The 23,365-nt window shown below is 48.5% G+C and overlaps 1 protein-coding gene across 2 annotated transcripts in view; it reads left to right on the forward strand.

The window, feature by feature from the left end:
* The window catches only part of LOC147099960 (membrane progestin receptor gamma-B-like), a 51,686-nt gene that overhangs the window by 21,215 nt on the left and 7,106 nt on the right, over nucleotides 1-23,365 (forward strand). The window contains exons 4-8 of one of the 2 annotated variants that reach the window (XM_085968494.1): nucleotides 5,219-5,424; nucleotides 6,159-6,285; nucleotides 16,190-16,234; nucleotides 20,306-20,402; nucleotides 21,780-21,924. In XM_085968494.1, the coding sequence (XP_085824620.1) occupies nucleotides 5,219-5,424; nucleotides 6,159-6,285; nucleotides 16,190-16,234; nucleotides 20,306-20,402; nucleotides 21,780-21,924 (620 nt within the window). The remainder of the gene's footprint in view (nucleotides 1-5,218; nucleotides 5,425-6,158; nucleotides 6,286-16,189; nucleotides 16,235-20,305; nucleotides 20,403-21,779; nucleotides 21,925-23,365) is intronic. The other variant, XM_085968495.1, reaches the window with a different exon arrangement.

Raw genomic sequence — 23,365 nt, forward strand, 5'->3', positions numbered from 1 at the left:
CTATATAAATACAAGTTGTTGGGGGGGGGGTGGGGAATTGGAACAGATGTCAGTGCTGCAAACTGGAGCACTTTGTGCCACTTTTTTGGCACCCAGTATCAAGTTATTTAGAGCGTGACAAAGTTCTGTTTACATTGTCCCAGCAATGCTGTGGGAAGGTGTAGTGACATCGTAATTTCTTTTTTCACAACGTGTTTAAGAAAGAGCTTGCATTTCTATAGTGCCTTTCACCGCCTCAGGACATCCCAAAACACTTTATGGCCAATGAAGTACTTTTTGAAGTGTAGTCACGGTTGTGATGTAGGAAACGCGGCAGCCAATTTGCGCACAGCAAGCTCCCACAAACAGCAATGTGATAATGACCAGATAATCTGTTTTAGTGATGTTGATTGAGGGATAAATATTGGCCCCAGGACACCGGGGAGAACGCCCCTGCTCTTCTTCGAAATAGTGGCCATGAGATCTTTTACATCCACCTGAGAGGGCAGATGGGGTCTCGGTTTAGCATCTCATCCGAAAGACGGCCCCTCCGACAGTGCAGCACTCCCTCAGTGGGAGTGTCAGCCTGGATTATGTGCTCAAGTCTCTGGAGTGGGACTGTGAACCCACAAACTTCAGACTCGGAGGCCGAGAGTGCTACCCACTGAGCCACGGCTGAAACCATAGTAACCAGTGTGAACGTCTTTTTGTTTCCCAAAGCAGCCAGCCTTCCGGTTTTCTTAGTAATTTTGCTAACTGGTGGATTTTTCGGTTGATGCTGGCCAAGTCCGAGCACTTAACACATCTGGTGTAAACTCCTCTCTGTCTTATTTTAAAGCCAGTGAAAACCTACTTATCTTTCACAGGTTAACAGCACCAATTAGACCAGCTGCTGAGAGCCATGTCTGTACTGGACTGGCAGTAATCGTGTGCTGCAGTTTTTTTTCCCCTGTCTGCCGGGGTTTGAGCTGAGGCTGGATTCCAACTCATTTCAGTTTGATTAGTTTTAATTGAGGAGATGAAGCGTTGTTTGCAGTCACGGAAGCAAGGGAGAGGTCAAGGCTGTTAAAAATCCAGTAAGGAGTAAATCTCCTGCTTGTGCTCACATGGAGCTACATAACATTACAAGGAATTTACAGCCCAGGAACAGAGTTGTTTGGTCTCAGTCGGTGGGGCGGCAGACGGGGTTACCCGCCTGGATTAGGGAAGGAAAACTATCTGCCAGGGTTCCTAGTCCTGATCACTATCCTGAGATGCCTGCTGGACAGGGCATTTGCATGGACGGATCCCACGAGCATTATTTCGAAGAAGAGCAGGTGGGGGGAGTTCTCCCCGGTGTCCTGACCAATGTTTGCCCATCAACCAACACTTTCTTGCTACAGTTGTACAGGGCCTTGGTGAGGCCGCACCTTGAGTATTGTGTGCAGTTTTGGTCGCCTTACCTGAGGAAGGACGTTCTTGCCATGGAGGGAGTGCAGCGAAGATTCACCAGGCTGATACCTGGGATGGCAGGAATGACGTATGAGGAGAGATTGTGTCGATTGGGCTTATACTCACTGGAGTTTAGAAGATTGAGAGGGGATCTCATCAAAACCTATAAAATTCTGTCAGGCCTGGACAGACTAGATGCAGGAAGGATGTTTCTGATGGCCGGGGAGTCCAGAACCAGGGGTCATAGTCTAAGGATAAGGGGTAAGCCATTTAGGACTGAAATGAGGAGGAATTTCTTCACCCAGAGAGTGGTGAACCTGTGGAATTCTCTGCCACAGAGGGCGGTGGAGGCCAATTCATTAAATATATTCAAGAAGGAGTTGGATATATTTCTTAAGGCTAAAGGGATCAAGGGATATGGGGAGAAGGCAGGGACAGGGTACTGAATTTGGATGATCAGCCATGATCTAATTGAATGGCGGAGCAGACTCGAAGGGCCGAATGGCCTACTCCTGCTCCTATCTTCTATGTTTCTAACAGAGCAGGTGTTCTGGCCATACATCCCAGTGCTGATTGTGGGATCTTGCTGTGCGCAGATTGGCTGCCGCGTTTCCTACATTACCGCAGTGGCTACGCTTCAAAAAGTAACTTCATCAGCTGCGAGGTGCTTTGGGACGTCCTGCAGTCGTGAAAGGCGCGATAGAAATGCAAGTTCTCCCCTTTCTTATGGGTGAGGGCGGGATCAGCTTCGCTGTGATGCTGCTTATGGTGGAATAGCCCGCTGATGCTCGTTGCCGAGGATTACTCATGTGGAATGGCCACTCGGGTGTGTAGCGGAAGGCAGCCATTGTGCAGTCGCCTCCATCTGCGCCTTGTTATTAAACCAGCTAATATGCAAAAATAAACCAGGCCTTTTGTCTTGGAGCAAGTAGCACAGTTGACCCTGGGGTATCACTTTGCAGCACTTCCCCGGACAGCAATTTGCTTTGAATCATTTTCATGATATAATCAAGAAAATTCCTTGGTGCAATACTAAAGGGAGTCTGAGAGTTTCCTGATTGCTTGCTGGCTGCTGCACTACAGGCAAATGGAGGTGATAAATGTCTTGCTAATTATCCCCATGGCAATCACATGCACTATACGCTAAGGTTTATGGACGCTCAAAGTCAATTAGTGAATGTCCTGCACCAGCCTGTTTACATCAGGTGCGGGACATCTCAGTCTGGGCTCTGACCACAGTGGTAAGATGGTGCAACATGTTTGCGTTGCGTTAAAGCCTTGTAAATAAAATAAAAACACCAAAGACTTCAGCGCACAAAGCTGCTGCCATCGCCTTCAGTAAACGTAACGCCGCTCACGCACGATTAATTACATTGGGAATTTGCAAAGCGGTAGGGGGGGGGGTGGGGGTGAGGGCAATGTTTCCAGGGATCGGTGAGATTCAATCATTGTTTATTTCTCCCAAAAATGTTTCCGGAAAGTGAAATCCCCTTTTCCAGAACCCTTCTCACAATTGTCGGTCCCCGTTATGAAGCAAAGTCTGTTCTTCACAGAAAGGGTGTCGATCCGTGAGCTTATCTGGCAGTCGCTACAAATGGGCTAACGGGTGTAGATGATAAGTGCTGCCCTTCGTGGCATTCGAGCTAGTTCTAATCACAGCTCGTTAGAAAGCACTCTGGCAGCCAACAGCGTGGAATGTTGTTTACTGTAAATAATTCAGGAAAAAATCCATACAAGCAGAATATACAAACGATTTATTGGAAACAAGCAGTGACCACACTTAAAGGAGCTGCTCACCTCTGTCTGTAGAGCGAGTTTTTTCTCAACTGAGATTTGACTGAATTTACAGCAGAGAAACAGGCCATTCGGCCCAACTGGTCCGTGCCATTGTTTACGCTCCACACGACCCACCTTACTTCATCTATCCCGGTCAGCATATCCTTCGATTCCTTTTTCCTTCAAGCACTTATCTAGCTGCCCCTTAAATATATCTATGCTGTTCGCCTCAACCACTCCGTGGTAGCGAGTTCCACATTCTCACCACTCTCTGGGTAAAGAAGTTCCTCCTGAATTCCCTATTGGATTTATTAGTGACTCTCTTATATTTATTACCCCTAAGTTTGGATTCTCCCACAAGTGGAAACATCTTCTCTACGTCTACCCTATCAAACCCCATTATAATTTTAAAGACCTCTATCTGGTCACCCCTCAGCCTTCTCTTTTCTAGAGGAAAGAGTTCCAGCCTGTTCAGTCTTTCCTGATAGTTACAACCTCTCAGTTCTGGTATCACCCTTGTAAATCTTTTTCACACGTTCTCCAGTGCCTCTTAATATTGTGAATATTTCTGCCTGCAACAATCTGCTGTATTAAAACACATAATTACAGAGAAATATTTAATGAATTACAGCAGAATAATCCTGGAATTATCCAGTAATCACCGACGTTAGCCTTGACTTCAGTGGTACCAGTCTTGCCTGTGAAATCAGAAGGTCGTGGGTTCAAGTCCCACTAAAGAGACTTGATCACAAAATCTAAACTGACACTCCAGCGCAGTACCGAGGGAGTGCTGCACTGTCGGAGGTTCAGATGAGATGTTAAACACCGTCTGCTCTCTCAGGTGGACATAAAAGATCCCACGGCACTATTCGAAGAAGAGCAGGGGAGTTCTCCCCGGTGTCCTGACCAATATTTATCCCTCAACCAACACCTAAAAGTAGATGATCTGGTCAGTTATCTCGTTGCTGTTTGTGGGACCTTGCTGTGCGAATTGGCTGCCGTTTTTCCCTACATTACAACAGGGACAGCAGTTCAAAAGTTCTTCATTGGCTGTGAAGCATTTTGGGGTGCCTTGAGGTTGTGGAAGGTGAGATGAATAAATGCAAGTTCCTTTATTTGAATTAAGGTGCATAAATAACATAGGAAAGTAGGAATTTAGTGCGGCAATATTGAATTCACGTAAGCTGAATGAAGTGACTTTGAATGAAGACTATCGCACATCTGCTAATAAACAATGCCAGGGTTACTGAAGTACTTTTGAAGTGTAGTCACTGTTGTAATGTATGAAGTGGGTAAAGCTGGGGGGTCACCATTGACCAGAAACTTAACTGGACCAGCCACATAAATACAGTGGTAACAAGAGCAGGTCAGAGGCTGGGTATTCTGCGACGAGTGTCTCACCTCCTGACTCCCCAAAGCCTTTCCACCATCTACAAGGCACAAGTCAGGAGTGTGATGGAATACTCTCCACTTGCCTGGATGAGTGCAGCTCCAACTCAAGAGGCTCGACACCATCCAGGACAAAGCAGCCCGTTTGATTGGCACCCCGTCCACCTTAAACATTCACTCCCTCCACCACTGGCGTACCGTGGCTGCAGTGTGTACCATCTACAAGATTCACTGCAGCAACTCGCCAAGGCGTCTTCAGCAGAACCTCACAAACCTGTGACCTCTTCCACCTAGAAGGACAAGGGCAGCAGGCACATGGGAACACCACCACCTCCAAGTTCCCCTCCAAGTCACACATCATCCTGACTTGGAAATATATCGCCGTTCCTTCATCATCGCTGGGTTAAAATCCTGGAACTCTCTCCCTAACAGCACTGTGGGAGTACCCTCACCACACGGACTGCGGCGGTTCAAGAAGGCGGCTCACCACCACCTTCTCAAGTGGCAACTAGGGATGGGCAATAAATGCTGGCCTTGCCAGCAACGCCCACATCCCATGAACGAATATAAAAAAAAATAGCTAAGTTGAGTTAATTTCTGCTTTTCCATTGGTATCACACTATTGTCTTCTTCTGCCCTGCAGGTACTTCCTCTGGAACCTTCTGGCCCTCTCCTACACCCTGGACTTTTGGAATGAAGCTTACACGTGGCCTCTCCTCGTTTACATGCTGTCAAGTTGCATCTACCCATTTACCTCAAGCTGTGCCCACACCTTCAGCTCAATGTCCACCCGAGCCAGACATATCTGCTTCTTTTTCGACTATGGTGCTCTCAGCCTCTACAGTCTAGGTACAAGTGGTTACATTGATTCCAGCTCAATGCATCACTGACCTGTCAGTGTGGGGTGGGTGGATATCCTCGGAGTTTCTCCCGCTGCCCTGTCGTAACTTTGGCAGAAAACCCACTACAATGCACGTAAACAGGGGTTAACATTGGGTACGGTAGCATAGTGGTTATGTTACTGGACAAGTAATCCAGAGGCCCGGACTTAATGATCCGGGAGACTTGAGTTCAAATCCCACCACGGCCGCTGGGGAATTTAAATTCAGTTAATTAAGTAAATCTGGAATAAAAAGTAATGGTGACCATGAACCTATCGGATTGTCGTAAAAACCCATCTGGTTCACTAATGTCCTTTAGGGAAGGAAATCTGCCGTCCTTACCCGGTCTGGCCTATATGTGACTCCAGACCCACAGCAATGTGGTTGACTCTTAACTGCCCTCTGAAATGGTCTAGCGAGCCACTCAGTTGTACCAAATCGCTACAAAGAAGTACCACACAGACTGCAGCAGTTCAAGAGGGTGGCTCACCACCACCTTCTCAAGGGGCAATTAGGGATGGGCAATAAATGCCGGCCTTGCCAGCGACGCCCACATCCCGTGAACGATTAAAAAAAACACCAAACTTCCGACGAAGTTACAGCAGTGCAGCGGGAGACGCTCCAAGGAAACTCTCCCCCAATTAATTTTGCCGATGAAACACGTCTGACAATTTTGCGTTTTTGCACTGTTTTCCCCCCAAGGTTCCGCCACTGTCTATGCAGCCTACATCATGCCTGACAAATGGATCAATAGCACCTTCCACAAGTGGTTTGTACCTGCCGCCGTCTTCAACACCGTTGTTTGCACTGCTCTCTCGTGCTACTCCAGGTAAGGCCGGGTTACCACAGCATCGCGCTGTCTTTACAGTTGTTACGGTGCAATACGCGGCAGCCCTTTCAATGTGTGGTTCGCTGGACTAGCCTCATGCTGCTCACTGACAGGGTGGCAACAGAATTACATGCAAGAGCTTTGTATTTGATTGCCTGAATCAAAAATCATCAAAACATACCGGAATTTTATGGTAGCTGCTGGTGAAATGCCTCACTGTGACCCTAATTACACTCTGACTTGCTGCGGCATTCCTGGACAAATGGCATCAACAGCAGGAGGTTGGGAGAATCCCCGCGGAATTTCCAGGCGACAGTGACCCTGATGATACTGGGGCCGCCGGTCTTTCGCTGATTCGTTTCACGGATCTGATGTCTATTTGTCCGAACTGTGGGACATGCCAGCCTAGTTTACCCTGCGGTAGGATTTCCACGGGGGGGATTCTCCCAATTTCCTGCCTTAAGTTCAGCGGAAGGTCGGCCATTTATCTGAGGCTTGCGCCAATCTGGAAATCGGGAGAGCCGCCCTGGAATTCTACCTTCCCGCGTCTATTGGACTAAGAGTCAGCCTCTCAGTCCATCGAGCCTACTCAACTATTTCTTTAACTATGGCAGCACTTTTATCTTTTTAATCCTAATTCCCCATCGTTTCTCCTAATCACTAATATCCTCACTTCCTAAATAAATACCCATTGCCCTTGTAAACACTTCAGTAGATTTTAAGTTGCTGGATCTCTCGCTGGGGCCCGTGTGTTTCACATTCTCGCACCTCAGTGCGTGAAGAGATTTCTCCTGAATTCACTTTTGACTCTTGTTTCTAATTTTTAAAGAAAGACTTGCATTTCTATAGCACCTTTCACGACCTCGGGAAGTCTCAAAGCGCTTTACAGCCAATTGAAGTACTTTTTTTTTTGAAGTGTGGTCGCTGTTGTAATGTGGGAAACGCGGCAGCCAATCTGCGCACAGCAAGCTCCCACAAACAGCAATGAAATAATGACCGGATAATCTATTTTTAGTGACGTTGATTGAGGGATAAATATTGGCCCCGGGACATCGAGGAGAACTCCCCTGCTCTTCTTCAAAATATCGCCATGGGATCTTTTATGCCCACCTGAGAGAGCAGACGGGGACTTGGTTTAACGTCTCATCTGAAAGACGGTACTTCCGACAGTGCAGCACTCCCTCAGCACCGCACTGGGAGTGTCAGCCTAGATTTTTGTGCTCAAGTCTCTGGAGTGGGACTATGAACCCACAACCTTCTGACTCGGAGGCAAGTGTGCTGCCCACTGAGCCACGGCTGACACTCAAAGATAATAAAGTCACGGAGTTAGTTGCCACACATTAACATTGAGGTTGTGTCCTTTTTCCGCCCCCCCCCCCCCCCGAGTAGTCATGGAAACGACAGTAGCCATCACGAAGTTTCTTGAGATGGATGGTAACATTCGTGTTCTATGAAGTTGCTCGCTGCTCCGCTCCTGCTGCAAGTGTACAATTGACGGCAGAATGTTCATGTCCCAGGCACCACTCAGCATTAGCTGACCCTTGCTACCAAATGGCTTAGTGACTAAACATAAGAACATAAGAAATAGGAGCAGGAGTCAGCCATTTGGCCCCTTGAGCCTGCTCCGCCATTTAATAAGATCCTGGTTGATCTGACCTTGGGCTCAGCTCCACTTCCCTGCCCGCTCCCCATAACCCTTCACTCCCTTATTGTTCAAAAATCTGTCAATCTCCACCTTAAATATATTCAATGACCCAGCCCCCACAGCTCCCTGGGGCAGAGAATTCCAAATATTTATGACCCTCTGAGAGAAGAAATTCCTCCTCACCTCAGTTTTAAATGGGCGACCCTTTATTCTGAAACTATGCCCCCTAGTTCTAGATTTCCCCACGAGGGGAAACATCCTCTCTGCATCTTCCTTGTCGAACCCCTTCAGTATCTTATATGTTTCAATAACATCACCTCTCATTCTTCTAAGCTCCAATGAGTATAGGCCCAACCTGCACAACCTTTCTTCATAAGTCAACCCCTTCATCTCAGGAATTAACCTCGTGAACCTTCTCTGAACGGCCTCCACTGCAAGTATATCCCTCCTTAAATAAGGAGACCAAAACTGTACGCAGTACTCCAGGTGTGGTCTCACCAATGCCTTGTATAGTTGTAGCAAAACTTCCCTACTTTTATACTCCATCTCCCTTGCAATAAAGGCCAGCATTCCATTTGCCTTCCTGATTACTTGCTGTACCTGCATGCTAACTTTTTGTGTTTCATGCACAAGGACCCCAAGATCCCTCTGTACTGCAGCATTTTGTAATCTCTCTCCATTTAAATAATAATTTGCTTTTTTATTTTTCTTACCTCACACTTTCCCACATTATACTCCATCTGTCAAATGTTTGCCCACTCACTTAGCCTGTCTATATCCCTTTGCAGATTCTTTATGTCCTCTTCACAACTTGCTTTCCCACCTATCTTTATATCATCAGCAAATTTGGCGACATTACACTCGGTCCCTTCATCCAAGTCATTAATATAGATTGTAAATAGTTGAGGCCCCAGCACTGATCCCTGTGGCACCCCACTAGTTACCGTTTGCCAACCGGAAAATGACCCATTTACCCCGACTCTCTGCTTTCTGTTAGTTAGCCAATCCTCTATCCATGCTAATATATTACCCCCAACCCCATGAGCTCTTATCTTGTACAGTAACCTATTATGTGGCACCTTATCGAATGCCTTCTGGAAATCCAAATACACCAGAATCGTAGTTGACACTCTAGTCTCAGTGTCATCTTCCTCCTTTTCCTTCTCTTCCACTTCTTTGCCAATGGCGCTGAATCTGGCTGGGGTAGAGTTCCACAGGCCCTGACAACCCTCTTGATAACTCACCCATTCTTCTTGTGTGAGCCGGGAGTATTGGCGAGCTGCTAGACTAGGGTCGCCAACCCTGCAGGATTGCCCTGGAGTCTCCAGGAATGAAAGACAAATCTCCAGGGCACCGCGGCGAGCAAAAACCCGGGAGAAAAATCATAGGGGCAGTAAAGAAAATGTGTGCGTTTATTTCATTTTCTTTGAACACTTTCGTTTATTAGTTATAAAAATATTGGGGATGGGGAACAAAGGGCTGTTTTTGAAGGACAGCCAAGAATCATCCACTCGGGTAATAAAGAGTCTGTTCGCTTTCCAATTGGAAGGCGTGAGCCTTGAGAATGGACGTGTTGGACGACCAATGGTGACAGTGTGGGGGAGGGGCAGTTGGAGGGAGAAGGTCATGTGATAAACCCTCCAGGAATACATCCGGTCAGAGTTGGCAACCCCTATTGTGGAGCTGCTTGCCTCGCTTGGTCTTCCCTTCCACTTGCAGTCTACGACCCAAACATGGCGTCGCCCAGCCAGGGCTTCTTGACTTATCTCGTCTCCTCTTTATCCAAAGATGATGGGTGTCCTGCACTGTGAGCCTTCACCTCGCTTCTCAGTATTAAAAATGGGTGCAGGGTAGCAGGAGGCAACTCAAATTCTCCTGTTTTATGTTGGAGCTTCATTTCACAACGCGCTCTGATTGTGACTCACTTTGACATTGCACAGAATTTACGGCACAGATGCAGACGGTTCAGTCAGACCAGTCTCCGCTGGTGTTATTGCTCCACACACGTCTCCTCCCTTCGATGACCTTCTATTCCTTTCTCCCTCACGTACTTGTCTAGCCTCCCCTTAAATGCATCAAATGAGATGATTACTCTCCAGTAATTACTTATTCTAACCTTCTTACACGCTGAACATATACAGTTCGGCCTCTGTGGCTATTACAGGGAATTTTTTTTATTTTTATTTAAAAATTCTGTTTGGAATATATTGCGAAAGGAAAAGCTTAAACCAGATGGCAGGGCTGCGGCTGATTAAGAGACAGTAATTCAATCCCTGGGTTCAGTTGATTTCCACAAACTGTTTCTTTTTGCGGTTAATGGCGCAATTAGAAGGCTGGGACTAAATTCCTCATTATATGCTCACACCCACCCATTATACTGCCAGTCTCTCTCTCTCTCTCTCTCGTGAAGCCAAGTTATTTTAGGTGCAACCTGCCCCATTTACGCGCCGTGGCAAGATTCCGTGGCACTGGTAGCAACAGGAAAATAACCAGGCTTGGTCGTGTGCTTGTGCAACCACGGACCTCTCTGGTGGCTGGGGAAAGACGGCACAGGCCAGTCAGCGAGAGGGCCGCGAAGCCGCACCGTACGGCCAGGATTGAGACCTTCCGTCAGTCAGAATTACATCGATTTTACAGCTCAGAAACAGGCCATTCGGCCCAACTGGTCCGTGCCGGTGTTTATGCTCCACATGAGCCTCCGCCCACCTCTACTTTATCTCACCCTGTCAACACATCTGTCTATTCCTTTCTCCCTCATGTACTTATCTAGTTTCTCCTTAAATACATCTCCGCTATTTGCCTCAACCACTCCCTGTGGGAGCGAGTTCCACATTCTCACCACTCTCTGGGTAAAGAAGTTTCTCCTGGATTCCTATTAGATTTATTAGTGACCATCTTATATTTGTGTCCTTTATTTTGGCCTCCTAAATTAGTGGAAACATCATGAATTGTTTTTTTTTAAATCATCATTATGCGGGCAAAACTGGCGATGTCACATTTATTGCTCCACCCGGAGAGCCCTGAGAAGGTGGCGGCGGGCCTTTTATAGTGAGGAGCTGTCGGCGGCGGCCATTTACATCATTTCTCCAGCTGTGCCTCATCTGGGCAAAACCACCTCTTAACTACTGCACTCCAGTGAACTCCCTGGCCTAGAATTTCAAAATTTTAAAAGTAGCGCCCCGGAAACATTCGCGGCCGCCCGCCGGAAATTCAGTTGGAGCGCCCCAAAGGGAAGCGCGGCGCTACTGGAGGCGCCCCGCATCCCTCTTGGGGCGCTGCAACTGAATATCGTGGCGCAACGTGCTGCAGCGCCACACGCTGTGGCACGTCGCGCTGCGGTACTGCAGGCCTTCCTCCCCTACTTAAAGGGGAGGGGCCTTGTTCAGCGCGATCTGGGGCCCAGCTGGGCCCCCGAGGATCGCGAGTGCCGGCAAAAGAGCCCAGCACCGAGGAGAAGTGCCGGGCTCTTGGAACGCAGCCGGCACTCCGCGGGGGGGGCGGGTTCCGGAGGCCGGGGCGGCAGCGCAGAGAGGTGCTGGCAGGCGGTCAGCAACAAAAATGGTCGCCCTGCACCTCCTTTAATTTGCACCTCCACCGCCGCAGGTAGGCCCCCCTGAACCGGTCACACATAGCGTCCGGCGTTAAATCAGGGGGCGCATCTAAATATCGCGGCCGGGACGCTGCGCACACCGATGAGGTCATCGGTAGCGGCGCAGCGCTAACGGCTAGTGCTACCACTAGCGTCCCGCTGAATTTAGCGGGAGGTGTGGCCAGTGGCTTGCGACCCACTTAGCGCCCTCTTAAGGCGCTAACGGGTGGCGCAGCCAAATGAACTTCTAGGCCCCTGTCTCTGTAACCTCCTCCAGCCCTACAAACCCTCCGAGATCTCTGCGCTCCCCCAATTCTGGCCTCTTGCGCGCCCTCCGATTTTAATCGCTCCACCATTTGCGGCCGTGCCTTCAGCTGCCCGGGCCCTAAGCTCTGGAATTCCCTCCCTAAACCTCTCCGCCCCTCTCTCCTCCTTTAAAACACTCTGGCCTAGAAATTGAGTTGCCTTAGCGCCGTTTTTGCGGCGCTAGAGGGCCTAGCGCTGCAATTGGCGCCGGCGCCGAAATTGCCTGGGGCCCTTCCGCCGCGCTAGACCGGTAGCGCTGCGCCGGCACCGATGACGTCATCGGTGTGCACAGCGTCCCGGTTGCCATGGCGACGGGCCCCAGCGCCGAAATTCAGTTGCGGCCGCCTCGCCCGTGGCAGCCGCAATTAAGACTCTGGCAACAGAGTCTTACCTGACTTTGCGCCGGCGCATTAAAGGCCCCGCGGCGGCCGGCCGCTTTCCCGCCGGCCGCCTGGCCGCAGCTCCCTCCCCGGACTTCCCCCCCCCCCCCCCCCCCCCCCCGGAACAGAAGCAAGCCCGGCACTTGTCCGAGGTGCCGGGCTCATTTTTAGAACGATTTTCGCGGGCCGCGGCCGGGTGCAGGCAGCTCCTCCTTAAGGGAAGGAGGAGGCCTGCACTTCCCGAACCTGCCGCACCGCAGCGGGCGCCGCAGCGCCGGAATAGCGCCGATATTCAGCACGTAGCGCCAGTTTTCAGGCGCAAACACCTCTCAGCAGCGCCGGCAGCCGTTTGGGCGCAGAACTATTGAATTTTGGGCCCGACCAGCGCGACTTAGCTCTGGCACAAACTTCCGGCGCTAAAGCCCTGGCTGCGCCAAAACTCAATTTCTAGGCCTCTCTTTGACCAAGCTTTTGGTCACCTGTCCTAATATCTCCTTATGTGGCTCGGTGTCAAATTTTGTTTGATAATCGCTCCTGTGAAGCACCTTGGGACGTTTTACTACATTACAGGTGCTATAGAAATGTAAGTTGTTATTGTTGCTGCCTTATTTACTTTACAAGAATACATTGAACGTCGAGGTCAACTTAGGCTAGCGCTATGAGGGTAATGCAGCTTAAATAATGCTCATGATTCATTGCTCCCGAACTGTTCCACTGGGGTGTCCATGATGTGGTGCAGGTCAAAGAGAAGAACTCAAGCATGAACTATACCCAAAACTGAAACCTACCCAAACATCAACCCAACTAAAACATGAACTGCACCCAAAAATGAACCCAACCCAAAAGTGAAGCTTACACAAATGTGAAGCCTACCAACCATGAACGGCACCCAAACACAAACAGCAACAAAACATCACCACTACTGAAAAACAATCACCCAACCATGAGGCACACTCAAACACTAACCCTAGCCAAACATGACCCCTACCCAAAGATGAACCGTACCAAAGAGGAACTTACCCAAAGATGGACTGCACGTTATGAATCAGCTACTTTAGTAGAGTATCAGGGCTGTGCCTTGTACTTGTTTAAGCATCGAGTTCCAGCTGCAGCACTCTTTGAGCAGAGTTCTGTTCTCTACAACTATTAGTCACAAAAACTCTTAAGGGTCGTGAATCTTTGGAATTCTCTACCCCGGAGAGCTGTGGAGGCGGAGTCATTGAATATATTCAAGGCGGAGATAGACAGACATTTGAACTACAGGGGAGTCGAGGGGTATGGGGAGAGAGCGGGAATATGGTATTGAGATAGAGGATCAGCCATGATCATATTGAATGGCGGAGCAGGCTCGAAGGGCCGAATGGCCGACTCCTGCTCCTATTTTCTATGTTTCTTATGTTCTTATTTACCAGTTAGATTCTTAATGGTTTTGACACTGAAGAAAGCCAGAGTCGTTCAGAATTTGCTGAGGGGTTTGTGATCCCGATTCCCGCTCTCCAATGACGGCAGTGTTCGGCTTTTGTTGTTGACGTGTTGCCTGAAGTGATTCAGCGGCTCCACCATAATCATAATCATCCTGATGTGTCCCGACCCGAGCTGCGTCGCTGCAGCGACGGCACTTTCAGGATCATTACCGTCATTTGTTTTTGTAAATTAACTGAAAAGTGTTATGTCGAGAGATGGGTTTTTTTTGTTTCCCGGAGAAGGAAGAAAATCAGCCAGGGTTTCCACTCTGCTGGTTATCCAGTGATCTTGGGACGGAAACTGCATGTGCGTGGATCAATGTTCTCTGTAATATTTTTTGGCGTGGCTGCGAGGCCCATTCAAATTACGGCGCATACGCGGTTTTTGCATTGAAAAGCCGGCTGTGCCGGATCCCTGGAGCGCCGCGCGGTCCCGCAACTTAAAGGGAACATTGATGTGGATGTCAGATTGACATAGGCCACAATGCCCTAAGTGGTGAACCTGTGGAATTCTCTACCACAGAAGGCTGTGGAGGCCAAGTCACTGAATATATTTAAGAAGGAGATAGATAGATTTCTAGACACAAAAGGCATCGAGGGGTATGGGGAGAGAGCGGGAATATGGTATTGAGATAGAGGATCAGCCATGATCATATTGAATGGCGGAGCAGGCTCGAAGGGCCGAATGGCCGACTCCTGCTCCTATTTTCTATGTTGAATGGTTCGCCCACTATCACCGTATAGGCACCCAGCTGGTCATCTGAGTGAGGCACCAACTGCTGGTGCCTGGAGGACGACGACCTCGGAGGGAAGCGGAGAGAATTGTGAAAAATGATAGAGCTATTTAATGCCACACTGTAACTAAAGTCCCACAGAGAACAGTCAGAGCTTCAACCTCAAATGTTATTATCAAAGAAATAGTAATTGTGGTTTTTGTGTGACTAATATTTTTCTTGCGACCATTAACATCCTTCTGTTCATTCATTGCTAAAGTATTTCACTTTAAATGCCATTACATGGAACGTACAGCACTGAAACAGGCCATTCAGCCCAACTGGTCTGTGCCAGTGTTTATGCTCCACACGAGCCTCCTCCCACCCCTCTTCATCTCACCCTATCAGCATATCCTTCTATTCCTTTCTACTTCATGTACTTATCTAGCCCCCCCACCTTAAATGCATCTGTGTTATTCGCCTCAACCACTCCCTGTGGCAGCGAGTTCCACATTCGCACCTCTCCCTGATTAAAGTGATAGCAGGAAATTGCAACCTCTGCTGGCTGAATATGGTACTGCTGACCTGTCAGGCCAGAAATAGTTCTGCGCTGTGTTTAAAATGAACTTAAAAGCAGAAAATACTGGAAAATACACCGGAGTTCCATCAGCAGCTGGGAGAAGGTTAACATTTCAGCTGAGCGCCAATTGCCTGCTGTCCAGATCCACCGCTTTCTATTTTCATTTCAGTATTTGTATTTTTTAAGTTAATCTTTAAAATCAAGCTGTCATTTTAAAGTACTTGAGTGGTACATCACTCCAAGCTTTATTTAGAGAAAAATCCGTCATCAAATTCAATCATGCCTCACATCAGAGGGAGGATTCTATTCCCATTGCAAAATCATTAAGTTGCACGAACGACATGATGCGGTAGCGCTAAAAATGTCTAATAAGCGAGGGGAAAAAATCACTTTCTGTCAGAATGGGACTTTCTTTGGAAGCTGTATGTGATCAATGGGTTTGTTTGATTTTTTTTACTGAAATTGAAACGAGTTTTGTGATTTTGCAAGAAATAGCAGAGGAGATTTTCACACCGAACACATTTCTGATGTCTCTACACAGAGACATTATCAACACCGTGTGCAAGGGTTACAATGTCGCAGCATAAAGAAAGACTTGCATTTATATAGCGCCTTTCACGGCCACCGGACGTCTCAAAGTGCTTTACAGCCAATGAAGTACTTTTTGAAGTGTAGTCACTGTTGTAATGTAGGAAACGCGGCAGCCAATTTGCGCACAGCAAGCTCCCACAAACAGCAATGAGATATTGACCAGATAATCTGTTTTAGTGATGTTGGTTGAGGGATAAATATTGGCCCAGGACTCCGGGGAGAACTCCCCCTGTTCTTCTTCGAAATGGTGCCGCGGGATCTTTTACATCCACCTGAGAGGGCTGCGGTTTAACGTCTCCTTCAAAAGACGGCCCCTCCGGCAGTGCAGCACTCCCTTAGCACTGCACTGGAGTGCCAGCGTGGATTGCGAGCTCGGGTGGGGCTTGAATCCACGACCTTCTGACTCCGGGGCCAGATGGCTGACACCTTATTGGCATCATGTATGGTGAACAAATGAAGAAAGGTTTGCCCAGTGTCTCTTCACGTTTGGATGGCGATGCTGGCTCTTTGAGGTGTTCTCCCCCCACTGTGACACTGTGTGACATTTGTATAAAATGCTGCTATTTCCACTTTCTTTAGTTACTAATCCAAAACTTGCCATTTCCTTCCCTTCGCTGTTCTTCTAACCCCTGCATAGGCTTGGTATGCCTTTCAGCCATTATAACTGCAACATCATTCAAAGGTAAATAACACCTAAACGACAGTAGCGTTAGAATAATGTTCGGCACTATTCTCGTGTGGACGTTTAGCGTGGCTGTTCCAAACTCTCCTTGCACTGTCTTAAGCAGGTTAATGCCCGCCTTAAAATAGCAGAGGGAGGAAATGAGAACGAGTATATTATGTTGTTGTATGAGAATGGCAGTGGTCGTTATTTTGTACCCTATTCCGTTCAGTTACAGCATCTTCACTCTGCTTCACTCTTTTACTTTGTTTTTACATTGACACTTTGCATTCTGAGGTGGTTTTACTTCCCTTTCTGCTCACCAGAATCTCGCCACAATGATAGTGACAGTTTGCAGTGAAATCTTGGTTGGGCGGTAATTTGATTCACCTCTCCCCCGCCCCGCACAAGATGCAACTGTCGTATCGTGTACGCCCCAAACCCCGCTCCCAACTCAGTAGTTGAACCATACGGACTAGTAGGTCCCTTGTTTGATTCTTAATCTGCTGAGTTATCCGATCTCAGCCAGAACAACGACAGGGGTGCTAATATTTGATCGCACCGTCTCTCTGTGGAAGGGAAGGAAAATCAGCTGGGATTCCTGCCATCCAGCCCGGCCGCCCTTTTGCTGGACGTGTGCATGTGCCGACACCAAATGAAGGCAGGATCAGCCCTCTCCTCCATTGTTGAATAGCCTTCTGAGGCCCCCCATTGTCTAGACCCACGTATATAGAATGGTCCACGGGTGGATGTACTGAAGGGTACACTGACCTGTGGGCCTGTACCACCAATAAATTGTCAACACCTTCAGGATCGAAGAGGGAGGGGAGATGACTTGGAGGGAGGGGCGGTAAAGGTTACACACTAGTACCCATCTGCTTCACTATGCCCATCTACTATCTTGTGGCCAGCTCGGGAGACCAATGCCAAGATATCCTTTGCCTACTCTGAGAGGAGAACTGCACTGTGCTTTCACTGTTGTCACGGGCACTTTGTGTGTGTCAGACTGCACGAGTTCAGGGCTTGGATGAGATTGCTTTACCATGCTTGCCTTGCATGGATTTGGCTGCTTGATCTTTGGGAAACCAGGCTAACCGAGTGTGTGTGCATGAAGCTGAAAGGATGATACTCTTGCATTGCTGTGTTGGTTTACGTTGACTGCCATTTAAAGCCTTTACCCTAGTTTCTTATTTTTTGGAACTGAAATATTTTGTTGCTTTAGTGGATAATGTGGTGTGGTACCGAACTACACAGACAAACGGGTCCCAGTTTCGAACCCGGTCTGTGCTGTGTTAGCTGATGGTAATAGGGCCGTGCGATTGACCTCAATTTCCACGAGCGAGGGAAGGGGGTGGTGGGAGAGTGGTGGGGGGGTGGGGGGGTGTGCTGTGAGGAGGATACTGAGAAACTCCAGGATGATTTGGACAGGTTGGGTGATTGGGCAGAAGCGTGGCAGATGCAATATAACGTGGATAAATGCGAGGTTATCCACTTTGGTGTCAAAAACAGGAAGGCAGACTATTATCTGAATGGCAATAGATTGGGAGAAGGGGAAGTGCAACGAGACCTGGGTGTCCTTGTGCACCAGTCGCTGAAGGTAAGCATGCAGGTGCAGTAGGCGGTTAAGAAGGCAAATGGTATGTTGGCCTTCATAGCAAAAGGGTTTGAGTACAGGAGCAAGGATGTCTTGCTGCAGTTGTACAGGGCCTTGGTGAGACCACACCTTGAGTATTGTGTGCAGTTTTGGTCACCTTATCTGAGGAAGGATGTTCTTGCCATGGAAGGAGTTCAGCGAAGATTCACAAGGCTGATCCCTGGGATGGCAGGAATGACGTGTGAGGAGAGATTGGGTCAATTGGGCTTATACTCACTGGAGTTTAGAAGAATGAGAGGGGATCTCATCGAAACTTATAAAATTCTGACAGGTCTGGACAAACTAGATGCAGGTAGAATATTCCCGACGGTCGGAGAGTCCAGAACCAGGGGTCATAGTCTAAGGATAAGGGGTAAGCCATTTAGGACAGAGATGAGGGAGAATTTCTTCACCCAGAGAGTGGTGAGCCTGTGGAATTCTCTACCACAGAAGGCGGTTGAGGCCAAGTCTTTAAATATATTCAAGAAAGAGTTGGATATATTTCTTAAGGATAAAGGGATCAAGGGATATGGGGAAAAGGCAGGGACAGGGTACTGAATTTGGATGATCAGCCATGATCTCATTGAATGGCGGAGCAGGCTCGAAGGGCCGAATGGCCTACTCCTGCTCCTATCTTCTATGTTTCTATGTGACGCGGGGGCAAAACAACAACCAGGGTTCCCATTGCCATTCGAGATCCTGCCACACTGCCAGATGTCGGGTGGGGGCGGGGGGTGGGGGAAAGGACAGGATTGGGCTTGGCTCACGTTATCTCCCATGGTTGAATTGCCTGTTGCTATTCACCTCCCGAGCTTAGACGGGTAGAGTAGCCAATTGGACAAGGTGCTTGAGGTACGGGTGCCCCAGCCGGGGCCACTGCTGTCTCTGCGACTCAGCACGGATTGGAATCAAACCTGAGTCAACTTTGCACTGAAATGGTGGTAAGGGTAGATTTTGCAAAGTATCACACCACAGCCAGCTCAAAGTAAACAAAAATAATAGGCCGCATACCGTATATTTTCTCTGTGTAGCTGCTTGTGTTGACGTCTGTGTTTTCTGGTGTGGTAGAAAACTGTGGTAGAGTAAGATGATAATTAGGATGAATTAAGAGCAGGAAGATACAGGAAGCAAGGATGCCAAAGGTAACTGGAAGCTGGAGCAGCCTCTCTGGATCATGTACAGACCAGGATGGTGCCAGGTTTGGTTGCCTGGATTGATCTGTCTTGCTGGATCGCAATGTGAGTGGCGATTGGAGCTTGGCTGGGGAAAAGAATTATCAGCCAGAGTTCCCACTCCTGATCACTATCCAGTGAACTCTGCGGGCAAGTGGATGAGGGTAGGATCGAGCACAGCTCTTCGCGTTCCGCCTTCCCCCACCCCCACAGTGTATTAGCCTACTGACGCTCTGGCCTTAGACATGATGGGGGTGAAATTCCCAGCAGCTCCCAAACCCGCGACCTCTTCCACCTGGAAGGACAAGGGCAGCGGGCGCACGAGAACACCACCACCTCCACGCTCCCCTCCAGGTCACACACCACCCTGACTTGGAAATACAGGAAACTCTTTTTTATCCGGCACCGACGGGACCGGCGTGGTGCCGGTTGATCAAAAAGTCCGGATTACAGAGAGGTATACTTACCAAGGTACGAGAGCCCCGTACACGGCCACAGATCCAGGTGTCCCTGTTGCATGGCAACAGGTGCAGGAACCCCGGTTACACGGCCACAGATCCAGGAACCCTGGTTACACGGCCATTAATATGAAGTAAAACTTACCTGAACCTACTCCTGAATTTTGCCGGTTAAGAGAGATTTCTGGTTATTTAGGGCCGGTAAAAAGGGAGTTTACTGTACATCGGCCGTTCCTTCATCGTCGCTGGGTCAAAATCCTGGAACTTCCTCCCTAACAGCACCTTCACCACACAGACTGCAGCGGTTTGAGAAGGCGGCTCACCACCACCTTCTCAAGGGCAATTAAGGATGGGCAATAAATGCTGGCCTTGCCAGCGACACCCACATCCCGTGAACGAATAAAAAAAATTGGGCCTGGGCGGGAAGGCAAGGCAAGCGGAATCACTTTTGCTGCCCAATATGGGACACGCCCGATTATTTAGTCCAATCGAAGTCAATGGATCTGAACATCGGGCGGGGCATATAACAAGCAACCGATGCGATACCACCCGATTTGCATCCTCGCCCGTGTCCCAATTTCACCCCTTATGAGTCCATCTGGTGCGATGGGACCATGGTCCCAACCGGGGGGGGGGGGGCAGCAACTACCAGAGGGGAAGGAAGAAAATGAGGGGAAAATAGAATTAAAGAGCAGGAGAGAAAGTGACCTGGAAATTGACTGCAGCCATTTTGCGATTGACTGCAGTTACCACGTCATGTTAGTTGACATTATTCAGGTTAAAGTCGGAACAGTTTGTGTTTGTTTCTTAACGATTGCTCTTGTTTCAGATCTCCAGAACAGGAGCACCCAAACCTGAGTAAAGTGTTACGGATCGTGGCCTTTGCTTACCCGTATCTCTTTGATAACATCCCACTGTTTTACAGGGTATGTTTGCGATCAAGTGGTATCAATAACATAAAAGGAACGTTCTCTGTTGAGCTGCCCTTGGGGGTTCCTGTGCCTCTCATGTCTTAAGACCAGTAATCCTCCTTTATCTATAGACTGGGTTTGGTGAGGAAGGGAGAAGGACACCAAAGGTCTCGGGTGGTAGTTTTAGATGTTTAAAAGGTAGCATTATTGGCTCCTGGTAGCTTAACCAGTTAAGGCACCGAGTAAGTGAGCAATAAGACCAGCAAAGGCCCAGATTCAAAGCCTGGTCTGTGATGACTTGGCTGATCTTGAGCAGGGTGGGATTTGAGGCATTAAAAAATGGTCTCGCTGTCCCAGAGTTACGGCAAAATCAGCCCAGAGTTCCTGCCTCTGATAACTATCCAGCGTCTCCTGTTGAAGAGTGTGCCTTGGTGTACTTGGAGTGAGGACAGGACTGGACTTGTCCGTGAAGGCCTCCACGGGCAAATAACCAGCCAACACCTGGGCTGAGAAATTCGGACACAAACCAGCGCTGCTTCTGACTCTGCGTAAACGTAAGTATAAAAGAAAAAGTTGACTCACCTTGAGCGGTCCCTTTAAGGAGCACCGGTGTGGACCTGGAGAAACTGAGCACGTGTGGGGTGCAAGGTTCTAGTTTTATGTCAGATTTCGAGCCGGGGGGGGGGCCTAAAACAGGTGTTAGGACCCTGATTTGCATACTCAAGGTGCCTATATTTCTGACGGGCACCCTGCACACTTGGAGGTTGCTGTTTTTACCAATTTGGCAGCCGACACATTTCTGGGGGAGATCGGGAGCAAGAGATCGCGCCCTGAAATTGGTCTCAGTCCCACCCCCCTCCCCTCATGCTAACATTTGACCCAAAAAAGCGGGCTCGCTGGCACCAATTTCTCCACCTTGTTGCCTAGGTTCGCACATGATGTACTTAGATGAGGCACAGGGAGGCGTCAAGTGGGAATGTAAACCTCAGCTGGAGTCAACACCATTGGGAGAGGGTCTAGAAAACTGGGGAAAGGACAAATAATTAAATATTGGGGCCAGGCCGTGGTTTTCTGTTGGCTAAAGTGAATGGGTGGAAATCACAGGATGTCAAGCACAGAAACAGAAGACCCAGGCCTGGAAATCGCAACAAACCATCACCGACAGACAAACAGCGACAAAGCATTACAGAGATTTAGATATTTCAATATTTTTAAAAAAATAGTTATATGCAAAGTTATGGCCACAAGGTTTACAAACTGCAGACTCAATCAAAATGCCATCTTTTGAAATATTAGATTGTTTTTGCGATGTCAGAAAAACGTCCCAATGTTTTTTGGCAAATGAATTGCGGTGTAACTGAATGGCTTTCTGTTTTATTTTTCTCCGTGCAGTTGTTCCTTTGCTCAGGAGAAGGTTGTGCGCACAATGAAACGATTCCTATCCACTACAGGCACGTGGCGCTCGCCTTCCTGACCTGCTTCTTGTTTGCCACGCACTTGCCTGAGTGCCTTGCTCCGGGGAGGTTTGACTACATCGGTAAGGGGTTGAGAGGAGTTGGAATCGCTGTACTATAATCTTGATGCCATTCTTAGCTTTGTGACCCTTTTAAGGTACCCACTCATCCCTGTGCCGTCAGCCCCAAGAACCAGATGCCATCCCACCCTTGTTCTGTCCAAAATGGAGGGCAGGATGGGAATGGGGCACAGGCACAAGGCGCATAGAAAAATAGGAGCAGGAGTCGGCCATTCGGCTCTTCGAGCCTGCTCCGCCATTCAATATGATCATGGCTGATCCTCTATCTCAATACCATATTCCTGCTCTCTCCCCATACCCCTTGATGCCTTTTGTGTCTAGAAATCTATCTATCTCCTTCTTAAATATATTCAGTGACTTGGCCTCCACAGCTTTCTGGGGTAGAGAATTCCACAGGTTCACCACCCTCTGAGTGAAGAAATTTCTCCTCATCTCAGTCCTAAATGTCCTACCCCGTATCCTGAGACTGTGACCCCTCGTTCTAGACCCCCCCCAGCCAGGGGAAACATCCTCCCTGCACCCAGTCTGTCTAGCCCTGTCAGAATTTTAGACATTTCAATGAGATCCCCCTCTCATTCTTCTAAACTCTAGTGAATACGGGTCTAGTCGACCCAATCCCAGTCTGATGCTTACGTGTTGACGATGAAAATCTTAATAACCTCAGTAATTAATGACTCCACATCATGAGACACAGACAAGGAAAAACGTTGTTCTAGAAATTTGATTTTTTAGAGCCCAGTTTGCAATTTAGAAATTTCTGGATGGCTCATTCACAAAATATCCAGTAGCTGATTCAAAACCAGATATGTGCCAACCCTATGCCAAAGTAAGAAGAAAGAAAAGACTTGCATTTCTATAGCGCCTTTCACGACCTCAGGATGTCCCAAAGCGCTTTACAGCCAATGAAGTACTTTTTGAAGTGGAGTCACTGTTGTAATGTAGGAAACGCGGCAGCTAATTTGCGCACAGCAAGCTCCCACAAAGAGCAATGTGATAATGAGCAGATAATCTGTTTTAGCGATGTTGGATGAAGGATATGCTCCCTGTTGTTGCTGTTTTTTTAAAAGGTATTTGTCATTATTTTGCCCAGGTCTGAAGGCTCCTTAGGGTGGGAGTTAAGTTCAGAGGAGGGTAACCAGCGGAGAGGCCTGGAGTCAGTCCCCTGCTCCCTGTCGCAGACGACACAGGCAGTCTGCGCACAGGCCTCTGCCAGTGCCGCTGTCTGCCCTTGTACGCGAATGCCCCAGGAAGTGTTTGACTGAGTGGTCTGCACCTAAGGTCACTTTCTGCGGCGCAATGCTTGACCACCAACAAGCGCACAGCAGCACAGTTGAGTTTGGAAACTCACCATGTGGAGAATTGTGGGCTGGCACTCCATTATACCCTGAATTGTTTCATCAGCATCCGCTTTCAACAGGACTCCCCAGTCGAGCCCAGAGGTCAT

Source organism: Somniosus microcephalus, chromosome 27 (genome assembly GCF_052327205.1).
Source record: "Somniosus microcephalus isolate GS21.2 chromosome 27, FLI_Smic_1.0, whole genome shotgun sequence".
Lineage (NCBI taxonomy): Eukaryota > Metazoa > Chordata > Chondrichthyes > Squaliformes > Somniosidae > Somniosus > Somniosus microcephalus.